The following is a 15,393-nucleotide window of genomic DNA, read 5'->3' as shown; positions in this document are numbered from 1 at the left end:
GGATGTCCCAACTCTGGAAGTGTTCAAGGCCAGGTTGGATGGGGCTTTGAGCAACCTGGTCTAGTGGGAGGTGTCCCTGCCTGTGGAAGGGGAGAGTGAAACTAAATGATCTCTGAGGTCCCTTCCAACCCAAACCGTCTGTGATTCTATGAATTCCAGTATCCTGTGAGGGTCAGTCATTTTGTCCCACATATGGTTCTTACAGTTTCTCTCTGAGTAGGAAATTATTAAGGGCTGACTCTGTCAGACTGAATTGCTTATTGTTTGTACATAGGACTCAAGAACAAACCAATCATATTAAAGTATACCTTATTAAAATCTAAATCAGTCATCGACATAAAAAACTAAAAGCTATTTTGAGTACTCTCTACCATGTTTTCTGCACATATGTGTAAGACAAAACTTAATCGTCTGTAATACTGCTTAAACTTGTATACTGATTGCCCGCAACTTTTACACACTTCTGGCAAAATTTGTCTCACTTAATCCTAGCAGCATGAAGAAAAGACAATTATACCAGAGTTGTTAACGCTGGGTTCTCTTCTTATTCAGAGAAGAAAAAGATGTACTTTTCAGGCATGATTTATCTGAGTTACTATTGCTCATTTTAAGATATTTGTTTCCCATTACTGACAATAAAAAGACCCTCACAACATGAATCAAAAAAAGTGACGAACACATCGTAATTTAACTTGTCCTACATGTCATATGGAATGTGGCCTCAGATGCAATGCTTTGAACAGTGCCTTAAAACACTGCACTCCAAGTCCAAGCACAGCAATCCCTCCTTGAATCTAGCTCTGGCTACAAAGAACTAGAACAACTCTGGAAACACCACCAAGTTATCAAGAGGGAAAGTCACATGAGATTTACTGCCTCTCTCTGCTTACAGGTCTGTGTGAAATCACTCATAATGAATACTTCCACTACATCATTCTTCCTTCCAAATGCAGACAGCCAGACTCAAGGAGCTAATCACAGTGGTGCTGCAGGAAAGGCAGAGCCATCTTATGCTGTCCTCAAGTTCATGGAGAGCTTCTGCCTCATCAGTGCTGCCTGTGGGATGGTGGGAAACGGCATGGTCATATGGTACCTTGGCTTCCGCATCCGCAGAAACCACTTCACTGTCTACATCCTAAACCTGGCTGCTGCCGACTTTGGGTATCTGCTCTGCATTGCCATCGAGACAGTCAAGTACTTGATGCAGTTCAACGTGGGGGTGCAGTTTGGGATATTCCTCTTCCTGGATCTTTTCATGTATGGGACTGGCTTGTATCTCCTGACGGCCATCAGCATTGAGAGGTGCCTGTCGGTCCTCTGTCCAATATGGTGCCGAAGCCACCGCCCAAAGCACTTGTCCAGCATCATTGCTGGTCTGCTCTGGGGTCTCTCCCTGCTGCTGAACACACTCGGATATGTATTGTGTACCATTCACCCCTCCAGCAGCTGCTGGCCCCTGCTCATCACCATTGGAGTCTTGGATTTCCTCTTCTGCACACCCCTTATGCTGCTCTTCAGCCTGACCCTCTTCCTCAGAGTCAAGTGCAGCTCCCAGCACTTCCGAACGGGCAGGCTCTTCACCGTCATCATGCTCACTGTCCTCTTCTTCCTCATTTTTGCTGTGCCTCTGAGCGTCCTGATCCTCTTTGATTTCTTGGGCTACAAATTTCTCTACTCCCCTGAGATTGGCTTTGTGCTGTCCTGCGTGAATAGCAGCCTCAACCCAGTCATTTACTTCCTTGTGGGGAGCTACAGGGATCGGAGAATCAAGTTTGCCCTAAGGCTGGCATTCCAGAGGGCATTTGAAGATTCAGCAGATGACAAAGATGAACGGGAAACCCGTGACACGATAACTATGTCCTCCTAATACCCTGCTGTGCCTAATACAGTGACAGTGCTCTGGAGTTGAGGGCTGACTGCTTACAGAACTGAAGAGCTTTGAGGTATTTGGGGAGGTGGATCATCTCATCTAACCTTCAATGTCTTCATTGGAGACATCTATCCTTTCACTAGTTATTTGAAGCTCCATCTGTATTAGGACTACACTGAAAGTGCCTATTTATTTTCAGTGACTATTAAATTATTTTGATTTGATAAGGTGAAATGTCTTGATGCGTGTATTTCATTAGTGCAATCCCATCCAGAGGTTACAGCTCACTCAATAAAGGTCCATCTTTCAGAGCAAAACGAAATTGACATTCATAAATAGTCACTTTTTTACTCAGATCTCTGAAGATGATATAGGATTCATCCTCCTTTGAAATCAACCAAGAATTTCCTGGAAGACAGTCTATCTCCCTTAATTTTAAGTACTTGTATCTCAGCAACACATGCAGCCTTTTGTGGCTTGTAGGGTGCATGATTCTTTGCTTCCTAATGTAAGCATTTCAAATAGTGAAATGCTTTGTGCTCCAGAAGTCCCTTTCTCCTATTAACTAGGGAGCGTTTCATACCACAGAGTTGTGATGTAGCAGAAAAGGGCTCCAACCCCTACCAACCTTCTTTGCAACTTCATGCACTGAGTTGCATGCTCTGTTTTCTTGCATTTCAAAGAAATACAGAGCTGGAGTTGCATATTATTTTAGCTTCCTCCAACACTGCATTTAACTACAACATACATTGGGTTGTTATTTCTTCCTTTAAGAATGACAGATGATAAGAACCCATGACCTCGAACATTTCCTGACCTACCGTTAGAAGTAAGTTCAAGGATAAGGAAAAAATAGGAAACAGAAGAAAGTTAAATAAATAACACAATTTACAAATGAATAAATAAATAACTCTAGACCTAATTCCTGGAGATGCAAGATATGATTATTTGAAATGTTGGACTATCAGACTGCCCAATATTTGCTCTTTCAACTTAAATTGATGGAAGAGGGCAACACACAAGTAATTTTATTTGAAAAATCTTATAGGCTTCCTCTTCATGCATTCATCTGCAAATATGTTCCTAAAGGAAACTTGCATTCCTCTTCTGTCTATTCTCTTTTCTCTGTTCATTTGTCTTTTTATTAATATTGAAAAACAACAATTAAAAATAGTGGTCACCCTAATGTCTGTGGCTGCTTTTTGCTTCCCATTTACAGTTCCTGAAAGCTGAAAATTGAGTTCCATTTCTATTATTCTTTAATTTTTAATGCTATTTTTCTGCAACATACACATAGTTGATTCAGATTAGGTCTATGCCATCAATTATTTTTAGTAAGATTTTTTGTTCTTTCAACCTCTACTGGAGGTGGGAAGAGACCATCCATTTATCAGAATATATGTTAAAATGTTTTCCTTTTAATATCTGTAATGATTTTCTCATTGGGAGAACAGAAATTCATTTCCTTTATTATTAAAAATGTTACAAGCCTTTCAGAAAAATAAAGGAAAGCAAGTTCTATTAAAAACTAAACATTTCTGTGCTCAGAAGAAGACATCAACTGATAAAAACATATAGCATATAAACAGTGAAAAACTTTCCATCCTGACAGTTTATCCCTTAAACATACCCATCATGAAGACACATGGCATTTAGTGCGAACACACCTTTTACATCCAACCCTGGGCATTTAAAAAGTGACGCTTGGGTATAAATGACAACTGTAAACACCCTCGACCATGCATGGTATGAGACAGGCACTCTCCGAGGTGCCATCTGCCAGATATTTGCAGTGCATTTCCTGTGGTCCAAAAGAAGTCAGTGATAGGACCTGCAATGAAATGGGGAACATTTGCAGGATCTTCCACCCTGAACTAACACCAAGATAGCCAACTCAGCCTACCAGGGAGAATGTAATCAGGATCTGAATTAAATTTGTCCTCTGAATTGCTCAGTGTCTCTCGGGAAAGACCCCCAAGGCACCCAGAAGATCAGTGGTCATGCATGAGGACAATACACTCTTCAGGGGCCACCAGTACTTCTGAAAAAAGCCCACAGTTCTGCCTCCCTGGGGACAACTGAAAGGAGACAGCCAGCCCAGGGTGTAAGTTTTGAGTGTTCTTCTCAACATGGCCTAAATGCCAGCAGCCTGAGGTGACTGTGAGGGATGGCATCACCTGTTCCTTAACAGTAGCAAACCTAACTCCACTCCTCTTAGAAGACCTTGACACCAGAGTTTGTAAATGATCTCCATTTTCTCATTGATTTCAGCAGAAGGCACACACACTACTGTTAGTATTTCTGCAGTGCAGTTAAGGCCTGGAGGAAGGGATCTGTATGGTCATGGGCACACTTCAGAACAGTTCAATTTTCACCATGTGCAAGAGAGTGAAAAAGACTCTCTGGTGCCTTGATTTGGTTCCCCTTCCCAAGCCTCTGTCCCCTAGCAGTTATCCCTATCCACCCCTTCAAGCAGCTACCCCCTTCTCCACCCAGAGTTTCTACAACAGCCAGCCTACTTCCCTCCCTCGTCCCAGCCTATCTCACACATCTCAAAGGAGCAGCCTTCCCATTGCAGTTTTCCCCAGCATCAGATGCCAAATTCCCACTTTTGCACCTTTCATGGAGATTCACAGGAAGGAAGGGGCAGCAGTTAGAGAGAGGGAAGGCTATGTCCTCCTTGGAGGAGGAGCGTCAGGGTCAGCTATCTAGGGGTACAAGGAGGGGCAGGTGCCTCTAGATTTCTTTTGCAGTGTTTAGGTGCATGAGCTCACAGCCAAGTGGAGTCTCACAACCCACAGAGCAACTTGGGATCAGGCACAAAAAAGAGCAGAGGTGGTACAACAGTGCCAACATGTTTGCTAGTGAGAATGTTACAGAAACCTCACTGCAGGCCCTACAGACTGTATGCATTAAAAGCTTAACCGCCGAAGACAGTCACCCAATCCTGCCCACGCTGGAAAAAGACAGTATTTCAAAGTGGCAAGAAGTTGTAGATAAAGGACTCAGTCTGATCCTAAACTCTGTTTAATTTGGACTAAAAGAGGTGACAAAGTCAGGTAATCACAACATCAGAACATCTTTTGGGGGATGATGGGGGGAGGCATATGAACAGGATTAGTGCTGTTCAAGGACATGCTTTTGCCCAAATGTACATTTATGACAGAATTCCTCACTTACCCTTGAAAAAGAGGCGGATAAAGGGAGACCTTACTACAGCCTTTTAATTCTTAAAGGCTAATACATTTAATACTTATAGGTAAAATGGCAAAAGAATTTTCACCAAGGCCTGTAGTGATAGGACAAGGCATAATGGATTCAAATTGAAAGAGGCTGGATTTAGGTTAGACATTAGGAAGAAGTTTTTACCACAAGGGTTGTGGACAAGGTTGTCCAAAGAGGTTGTAGATGCCCAATGCTTTTAAGTATTCAAAGCCAGGCTGACTGGGTCTTCGGGCAACCTGATCTGATACAAGGTGCTCCTCTTTCCTGGCAGGGAGGGTGGATTAGATGATCTTTAAAGGTCCCTTCCAACCCAAACCATTCTATGATTGATTCTATTTTCAGTCCTTTTGTGTGCCTTTAAAAAGCACCTCAACAGCTGCAATGAGGCCTTTTCTCCTTCCTCTATCCGCTGCTCAGGCAGCTGAGGATACATTCTGAGCATATCTCTAATAGTGTGACATATCCCTGCAGTAAAGCTGTAGGAACTCAAGTGGGGTTAATTCAGGGAATTCAGCCAAGGAAAGAGCTGCACCATGCTGTTCCATGGGCTCTTGTATACTCTCCATGGCGTCTGTCTTGTCAGAGTCAATCCTCAATAGGTCATTCACTTTGGTTAGCAGAATAGATGTCATCTGAGAGTGGAATTAAAATTGTAATGCCATTTAAGATGTTAAAATTACCACAAACATGAAAGCACACATACTACTGTTCTGCTTTTCCCATTTAGCTTAGTAAAGTACCAGTACATCTTCCCTAGAAGTGAACTGGACAGGAATTTGGACTATTTAGAAAACAAGGCTGAAAAAGTTATAGTATCTAAAAAGAAAATGTACCTTTGTCAACAAGGTGGGCTAAGGAGAGAAGTGAAGCTCTGTTGGCAGGGAGAGGTGACCTTTTGTTAGACCAATCTAACTAAACTTAGCAAACCTCAGGTCACTTTCAGAGAACAGCTCCTCTGAACTCAACCTGCCGACACTATTCTTTGAAGTGACTCCTCCACTGTTTCTCTACAGGAGCTGTCTCCTACCTTCAGTCTTCATTATACTCTTCAGAAATTACCCACATCAAAACAAAACTCTTGACCCTCTTGGGCTATTCTTCATTGGGTAATGGATGAAGAAAAAAGCTACTGTTGTTTGCAGAAAGAAAACGTCTGTGGGCAATATGTGGTGACCAGCTAAAAATTTGATGGGATACGTTCGTTGAGGAGAATGTGACGCAGAATAGGAATGTATAGTGATAAGAATGTAGATGTCTCCTAGCTGATATTGCTCTCTATGTTTTAGACGCTAATGAGAAGGGGAATCAGAAGCAAATATAAACAAATCATGAACTATGATATGAGGATGGACTTACATGCATCTTCATTGTTAAAAGTCATTGCTTCACACATTACACGTTAGGCTCTTGGGTTGGTAGACTCACCACTGGACCAGGAGGGGAACTACTGCCACCAAAATGCTAACTGGCCTCAGGGCTGATTGGCAACTACTTTTGCACATTACCTTAGTACTGTTAATTTCAGAGTTTTGAAAGTAGAACAGAAGTAGTCAATTACACTAACCAGCAAGAGGAAACAGTTATGTATAGGCAGAAACCAGCACCAACAGCAGTCGTGTTCAGGATGCAGACGGTGATGGGACCCCTTGTAGCACCACATCAGAAGAAGCAGGGAATAATTATTTTCCCCCATACTCAGATGAATGACTACCAAGGCATCACAAATGTATCCTGCATTGAAATAGTTGTTTTGTATTCAGCTAAACTATAGGTCACTGGCCTTTCCCAGGGCTGGATGCAGGGGACATCTTTATAGCTTAGTCAACATGAAACATCTGCTGTGAGAGGCGTTCTCAAAACACTGCTTCTCAGGGTGTTTTGTTTAGGCCCTCCCAATCCTCATGTCCTGGAACCAGCAATCCTGATCAAGCTGGAAAGAGACTGAGAGACCAGGGCACAGAAAATGGGGGGACAGGGAGAGAGAGGAAGTAGAGGTGGGACCAAAGGAGGTAGAGAGAGACACTGGGATGAGAAAAGTGGGAGGATGGAGGTAGGTAGAGGAAATGTCAGGTGGGGGTGGGTTCCTCATCCTTTCAAAGACGACAGAGGAGGACAGGTGGACACTCACCAGCCTGAACAGAGACGTGGCAATGGAGGAATGGTTCCTAACGACAGGGACACAGCCCAACCAGGCTCCTGGCCATTAAGAGAGAGGAACTGAGGGCGAACTGCCTGAGCACCCCACGGGCTGGGGCAGGTGGCTGGGGGAAAGATCCGAACACAAAAAGAAAGAACAACAACAGTTCAATTAATGACTTGAATCAAGTGCATTCAAGAGACAGGCTGCCCTTCCTCCCTGCCCAGTACCTCAGAAGGAAGGGGCTTCCCTCGGGCAGTATTTCCTCTCTGACAGTCTCTCCCAGCAGGACTTGCAGGCTGATGCAGGTGGTGGCAGACGATGAGCTCTATGCTAAGATGAAAAACTTGTCTACAAATGCACGCACGTGTGACAGGGAGATCACCGGCGGCAGGCGGGGGGCCGGGAGCGAGGCCTCTGTGAGGCGGGGGCTGCCCCCTGCCGGGCACAGCCAGGCTCTGCCCGGGCAGGCCGAGGGGCGCCAGGCGGGTGGCAGAGCCGTGGTGGTGGCAGGTGCTGCGGGTACCCAGGCCCTGCAGGGCCCACACTGGAGCAGGGCAGCAATGGGAGGTGAACAGAGCTTCGTAAAACAGGTGTTCAGGGCCTGTAACCTGCAGTACTGCATGTAACACGCTGTGCTGCGTGTAACCTGGAGTATTGCATCTAACCCAACGTAATGCGTGTAACCTGCTGTGCTGCATGTAACCTGCCATACTGTGTGTAACACACCATAATGCATGTAACCCACAGTGCTGTGTGTAACACACCGTACTGCATGTAACCCAACATACTCTGTGTAACCCACCACACTGTGTGTAACCTGCTGTCCTCTGCGTAACCTAGCAGCCCCAGTGTACCCTGCCAGTTGTTGTGTGATCTGCCATTCCCTGTGTAACCTGCCATTCCCTCTCATAACCCGCCATTCCCTCCCCATCATCTGTGTGTAACCCACCATTCCCTGTGTAACCCAACATCCCCTCCTATGCTACTGATGAGAAAGGACTCTGGGGCAAGGGAATGGAGCTGGGCTGAGAAGAAGGGGCAGGAAAGGCATTGTTCTAAATGTTGTAGCCAGCAGCACAAGGGAGGTGGTCATCCCCCTATACTCCGCTCTGATGAGGCTGCACCTCGAGTGCTGTGTTCAGTTTGGGCCCCTCACTACAAGAAAGACATCAAGATCATGGAGTGTGTCCAGAGAAGGGCTGTGAAGCTGGTGAAGGGCCTGGAACACAAATCATGAAGTGCAGCTGAGGGAACTGGGGTTGTTTAGTCTGGAGAGGAGGAGGCTCAGGGGAGACCTTATTGCTCTCTACAAATACCTGGAAGGAAGTGGTTGGGAGCTGGGGGTTGGCCTCTTCTTGCAGATAACCAGTGATAGGACTAGAGGGAATGGCCTCAAGTTGTGCCAGGAGAGGTTCAGGCTGGAAATTAGGAGATACTTCTCAGAAAGAGTGGTCAGGCATTGGAACGGGTTGCCCAGGGACATGGTGTAGTCACTGTCCCTGGGGGTGTTTAAGAAAAGGTTGGATGTGGTACATGGTTTAGTGGGTGATATTGGTGGTAGGGGGATGTTTGGACAAGATGATCTTGGAGGTCTTCTCCAACCTTAATGATTCTATGATTTTGATTGCAAATAAATTAATTTCCCTCACGTAGAATCTGGTTTGTTCATGTCAGTAATTGGTAAGGGGTCTCTCTGCCTTTACCTCAACCCACAGTCTTTCTCCTTATGCTGGTGAGGAGGGGGAGCGAGCATGCAGCTGGGGAGCTTGGCCTTCAGCCAAGGCTAGCCCACCCCAATAGAGAAACCCACTGTAGAGAACACAGGCAGCTGGAGTCAGCCAGAGCCAGCTGAGAGCAAGAGACAGGGAAGGAAGGGCCACAGGGAGAGCTGGGAGCCAAGTGGAAAGAGAACACTGTCAAGTTGAGCCCAGGCAGAAGTGAGAGGTGGTTCAGCGAGCAACGAAGTGAAGCCATGGAAAGAAAGAGTTCCTCCTGTTGTTTTGTTTTTGTTTTTGTTTTTGTTTTTGTTTAATCAGCTGTGAAAGGATACAAGGCATAGAGGGCAGTGTTGGAGGGTGAGGAAGAAAAAGGCAGCAGAGCAGCCATTTCAGACAGGAACAGAGACTGTGTCCTGCCCTCCTTTCCATCCATTCCCAAGACACTGCAGGCTGAATTGCATCCTTATGGGAACTGGATTGAAGTGTAATGGCCACGCAGTCCCAGTATGTCCCAGTAAATGCTTGCAATTCTTGCTGGAAGATTTCTCTCAGCTACCGACAATCAGAACTCCTTTTCTGGGAAAAGCAGCCAAATCCTCTAAAGGAACATCCTATCTGGGCTGTGCAAGATCAAACATATCTTTAGAGCATGGTCTGGTTCCTGAACTGATCACGCTTCATGACTTCTAATCTTCTGTGGATAGAGGAAATGACTAATGAAAAGAAACTTCATAAGATAAACAGTTATAGAAAAAAAAACCTTTTTTTTTTTCTGCCAGATATTTCTATTTTATATAGATTGTTTCTGTCTTAGTAATTAAATGAATATTAGCACCTATATAATTGTTTTGTTTTGCATTTTTATTGTTCTCCATTCTTAATTGATGAATCTCATGGATATTTGGCAATATTGTTTTCTCCATCTTAAAAAATACATCTTGTTATCTCAGATATTATGCCTATTTCACAACTGCCTTAGGATGTGTTTCCATCCGTAGCTGTGCTTTGCATCAGAACACCAATATACACTTTATGGGAAGTTCCTGTCAAAAAGATGGGATCTGAGAAGAACGAGGAATACTTATTGCACAATGTGTAGTAGAGGAATTAATACGTGAATTATTGTTAAAGACAGCACTAACGATAAGGCAAATTGTAATGAAAAGACACAAAGGGAAGAATGAAGATAGGAGAAGGAAACTGAACTGCATAATTTTTTTTTTAATATAAGATGCAAAAAAAATCTTCAAGTCAGACTACACTGAAAAAGGACAGAAAATAGAATTTTATTTTATTTTATTTTATTTTATTTTATTTTTTGTACAGCTAATTCCAGCCTTGTTAGTATTTAACAGCTGCACTTGCTTTTTGGCAGGTGAATAACACAAGGTCCAGAGATACTGCCTATACCTACAAATCCTCTCTCACTTATATCCCAAAACCACCATAAGAAACAGCAATACTTCTATTTTTATGGTGATTTTCTTTTCTATTGTTGAAGAAAACTTCAATTAGAAATAAATTAAATCTATCTGGGATTATATAAATTTGTCTTTAGCCTTTTCACAGTAGGAGTTAGGTGACTGGACTTTGGGTTCTTGCAATGCAGGAATTGCTAGCATGTCAGGTAACCCCACTATAACCACAGGGATCCAGTAAATACAACCAGTGGAGCTGAGAGTGTGACTAAAGGGGAGAGGACAGCAAGCAGATATCACAGCTTCTAGAGATGTCTCTGCTAAAACAATATTGTACTCAATCATCAAATGTTCTCCAAATTCTGTTAACTGACATGAAACAGCTTCAGTGAAATTGCTGACCTGTAAAAAGCAAATGAAACACCAAAGAAAAGCTGTGACCCCTGTTATTTCTTTGAGTGTTCTGATCAAAACATTTCCCCTTCTTTCTCTGCTTTAGACAGAGATTTAAAAAAAAAAAAAAAAAAGATTTAGATCCCCCAGAGGACCACAAAGACTTGTTTACTGACCAAAGAGAGCAAGAATTTATTATGCTGGGACCATGGCATAGGTACTCCTCTGCCCCTCCCTGGGTTGCCTGCGGGGTTCAGCATCCCTAGGACCTGCTGCCCCCCTGCCCGAGCACTCCCACTCCCCAGCACATGACATTTGCACCACTGGATGTCTCTGTAGGACCCTGAGGTAGTGGCAACGAAACTGAGTATGTTGCCACAGACAGACATTAGGTTAAAATTGCAACAAATGACACACAATGACTGACAAGTGCTTTGGGTGGTGACATTGGTACAAGACAGGGAACAGAACTGCAAGGCACCTCTCCATGTTCATCACTGTCAGGAGATACATGCTGGCATAGAACCAAAGGAGAAACAGATTCATCAGGATATACTTGGTCAAATCACGGTCGTGTAGGAAATAACAGGAGAATGGAAGTAACATATGATACAAATATATCAAGAAGCAACAGGAGCAGAGAAAAGTCAGAGACAGCCAGGTTCGGGACACAGACAGTGAATGGGTTCTTCATGTGGAAAAACATGAACCACATGACTATTCCATTTGCCATAAGTCCACACAGGCAAATAGTAATAGTGACACCTGAAATTATCAACACGTAATCTCTTATTATGCACTGAAATTCCACATATCCAGAAGTTGTGCAGAGATGTCTGTTGTGCTGGTCCCTGCCATGGTGAAGCTCCTGCTCCGGGTGGCCACCTTATCCCTCTCACAACCCCTCCTATGAGAGACAAGGAAGGAGAGAGAGATGAGGAGCATCGGTGCTCCCAGCACTCACCATCTCTGCCCGTGATCCCAGGTTGTGCCCAGGACAGGCTCCCACAGCTCCAGCCCCATCCCTGGCCAGGAAGCATCTCCCAACCACCCATCCCTGGCCTCACACTTCCTGGCACTCCTGGGAACAACACTGTCACAGGAGCACCAGCACACGGGTCCTCCGCGGGGCCAGGCTCACCAGGAGAAAGGGGCTGGCGGCAGATGCCAGGGCCACCCTGCTCTGCTCCAGCCTCCTCCCTCATGCTGCGGAGCAGACCTGTGCCCAGAGACCGGGTCCCACAGTCAGGAGACTCCTCTCACAATCTCATCTCATCAGTGACAGCTTTCCCTCACATGTCTCATGGGTGGTAATCTTGTCAGTGGGAGCTGGCCACGTCACCCCCTCCTTCCGTTCCCTTCTGCTGTTTTTTATCAGGAGGTTCTGTTATGGTCCCAGTAAGAAATACTCCAGGAAATATCATATAAAAAGCCTTGTACTCGAGCTGAAACCTTGAGGAAGGAGAGGATAGCACAGACAATCTTATGTCCTTTCAGGTGCTGGGAACCCCAAGTCTTGCAGCATCAAACTGGCCTCTTATCAGGGCAGACCTTCTCCATGGAAGTGTTACCTTATCATGCTAATTTAAAGTATTATAGGATTTTCTTAAAAAAGAGAACAACACGTTGTTTCTACTGTCAAACAAAATGGATATTCACTTGAGAACCGTTGTGGCGCTCCTGCCTTGATAAAGGCAAGGACACATAGGCAATGGAAGACTTCCCTAGCTCTCACCTGCTAGTTAGCTAACCTTACCACCTGCATCACCAAGGGGGTGGTGGGGAAGAGATTTGGCAGGGCAGGAGGAAGGTAGAAAGGTGAGAATGAGTGAAATGACCCAGGGACCATTAGCAGCATGGCTGAAACAGCAGAATCATAGACTCATAGACTCATAGAATGTCTCAGGTTGGAAGGGACCTTAAAGATCATCTAACTCCAACCCCCTGCCATAGGTAGTGATGCCACCCACTAGATCAAGTTGGCCAAAGGCCCCACCCAGCCTGGCCTTGAACACCTCCCTGGATGGGGCATCCACAGCTTCTCTTGGCAAGCGGTTCCAGTGCCTCACTACTCTTACAGTGAAGAATTTCCTCCTAATGTCTAGTCTAAATCTATTCTCTTTTAGTTTAAGACCATTCCCCCTTGTCCTATCATTATTTACCTGACTAAAGAGTCCTTCTCCACCTTTTTTACAAGACCCCTTTAAGTATTGAAAGGCCACAAGGAAGTATCCCCGGAGCCTTCTCTTCTCCAGGCTAAACATCCCCAGGCTGAACATTCTCCAGGCTGAACATCCCCAGCTGTCTCAGCTTTTCTTCACAGGAGAGGTGCTCCAGCCCTCTAATCATCTTTGTAGCCCTCCTCTGGACTCACTCTAACAGGTCCACATGTTTCTTGTGCTGGGGGCCCCAAACCTGGATGCAGTGCTCCAGGTGGGACCTCATGAGGGCAGAGTAGAGGGGAACAATCACCTCCCTTGACCTGCTGGTCACACCTCTTTTAATGCAGCCCAGGATGCAGTTGGCCTTCTGGGCTGCAAGCGCGCACTGCTGGCTCATGTTGAGCCTTTCATCTACCAGAATCCCCAAGTCCTTCTCTGCAGGGCTGCTCTCAATGAGTTCTTCTCCCAGTCTGTACGGGGATTGCCCCGACCCAGGTGCAGCATCTTGCACTTGTACTTGTATAACCTCATGTGGTTCACATAGGCCTTTTTCTCCAGCCTGTCCAGCTCCCTTTGGATGGCATCTCTTCCTTCTTTGGTATCAACGGCACCACTCAGCTTGGTGTCATCTGCAAACTTGCTGAGGGTGCACTCAATCCCATCTTCTATGTCATTGATGAAGATATTGGAAAGCACTGGTCCCAAGACAGACCCCTAAGGAACATTGCTCATCACTGGCCTCCACCTGGACATAAAAACATTGACCGCTACTCTCTGGGTGAGGCCATCAAGCCAATTCCTTATTCACTGGATGGTCCATCCTTCAAATCCATCTCCGCCATTGGGAGGTCAGTCTGGGTAGGGGTGTCTAGTGGGGGGGTCATGGCCCCTCTGTCTGGGTCTCAATCTCAGCCCTGGAGGTGTGGCGGGTGGACACCATTTTTACCTCACTGGAAAGCTGCTTCGTAGTGCTCCCAGAATAGAGTGTAGAGAGACCAGTCCATCTCCCGCCCTCCCTGCTCAGCAGAGGGGGGCTTCTGGCTTTGCCCAAGCCTCATCAGCCACCCTCACGAGGGCTGCTGGGTCCTGGTGGCTCCCTTGGCTGCCTCAAGTGGCCTCGGTGCAGGAAACACCTGCACGACAAGATCCCCCGCTCCACTGCAGAACACATCTGCCCAGGAGCTGATTGCATTGGCAAAACCCCTTGGAAGACTCTGGCAGCCTGTGGCCTTAACCCTCCTTCTTCCTCCCATCATTCCTCAGGTGTGGAATCACTCCCAGTTGTGCCAATCTGTTTCCTGCCCCCCAGGCCCTATCACACACCCATGCCCTCCCTGCACCTGGGATGCCAACAGAATACTCTCAACAGCCACCCATAAGGCAGAGCTCTGGCCTTGCCTTAACTTGCCATGAGAAATCACCGGTGCTCAGATATACAACAGCACAAGGGCTTTGTCCTCTGTCTCTGATCACATCCCTGTCCTGTCTTCTCTGAGATTACATTTTGTGCGGTACATAGTGATGCAAATGTACTTTTATCTACAAGTGGTTCCTGTCTCACAATCTCATTTTGCATCATAAGGGCTGCCGTCCTCACTGCTTATATTCTCTTTCATGTGTTTTCCATCTTCTGCATACCTCTTCTTAAGAGTTATTGCCTATGTTTTTTCTATGTTTTTCTATGGTGTTTTTTTTGTTTGTTTTTTTTGCCTATGTTCATTCACAGAATGATGTCCTCCGAGGATATCTTTTGATTTCACATAGTGAATGTACAGTGATGAACCCAGCCCAGAGTCTCTCCGGGGGGTGCCAGTCTTGAGCTGCAGGAGATGGGACCACATACAGACTTAAAACAAGGGTAGAGCTAGTTCCACCCATGAGAAGGTGGTGAAAAGGCTTCCAATAGGTGCAACACCTTCACAATGCAGGCAAACCCTGGGTGCTCAGGCCTGACCCTAGCTGGATCCCATGGTCCATGGGCAGGAGGTGAATGGGTGGGGTCAGGACAGAAAAGAGGCTGCTGTTGCCTTCAGGGCCCTGAAAGAGGGAATCAGAGAGCCTCAAAGTGTACAGGTTAGTGTGCTGTGGTGTTCAGTCATGCTTCATGAATTGAAGTTCCAGCCCCTTCATTTCCCATTCCCACAGTTGGGCCAATCAGATCATCAGATCATCATTGTCCTTCAGTGACAGCATTTTGTGTGTGTGTGTTTTGTTTTCTTCACCGCCACTGTGAAAAACATTTCCCAGTACTGATTTCTTCTATGGCTTTGTAGCACTGCATTTGTCACAAGTGTTATATTCCATGCTTTGACACGTTAAAGCAAAGCCTCTATCTGGGGGCAATGTTTCTGAAATAAAGTTGGGAGAAGTCTTTGAGCACCAATTTACATGTGTTTAGAAACACTGAGCAAAGACTGCATGCTGTTGCACAGCCACACATCAGACGTTACCCACTGTGGAGGGTCCC

The 15,393-nt window shown here is 45.6% G+C and overlaps 1 protein-coding gene across 1 annotated transcript; it reads left to right on the top strand.

Moving 5' to 3' along the window:
- Nucleotides 1-913: 913 nt before the first annotated feature.
- On the top strand, nt 914-1,867 carry LOC118244414 (proto-oncogene Mas-like). The gene has a single exon (XM_035539381.1). It carries the CDS (start codon nt 914-916, stop codon nt 1,865-1,867), a length of 954 nt encoding a protein of 317 aa, XP_035395274.1.
- The last annotated feature ends 13,526 nt before the right edge of the window (nt 1,868-15,393 follow it).

Source organism: Cygnus atratus, chromosome 5, assembly GCF_013377495.2.
Source record: "Cygnus atratus isolate AKBS03 ecotype Queensland, Australia chromosome 5, CAtr_DNAZoo_HiC_assembly, whole genome shotgun sequence".
Taxonomy (NCBI): Eukaryota; Metazoa; Chordata; class Aves; order Anseriformes; family Anatidae; genus Cygnus; species Cygnus atratus.
The sequence above is the reverse complement of the archived record's forward strand: the minus strand, read 5'-3'. Positions and strand labels throughout refer to the sequence as shown.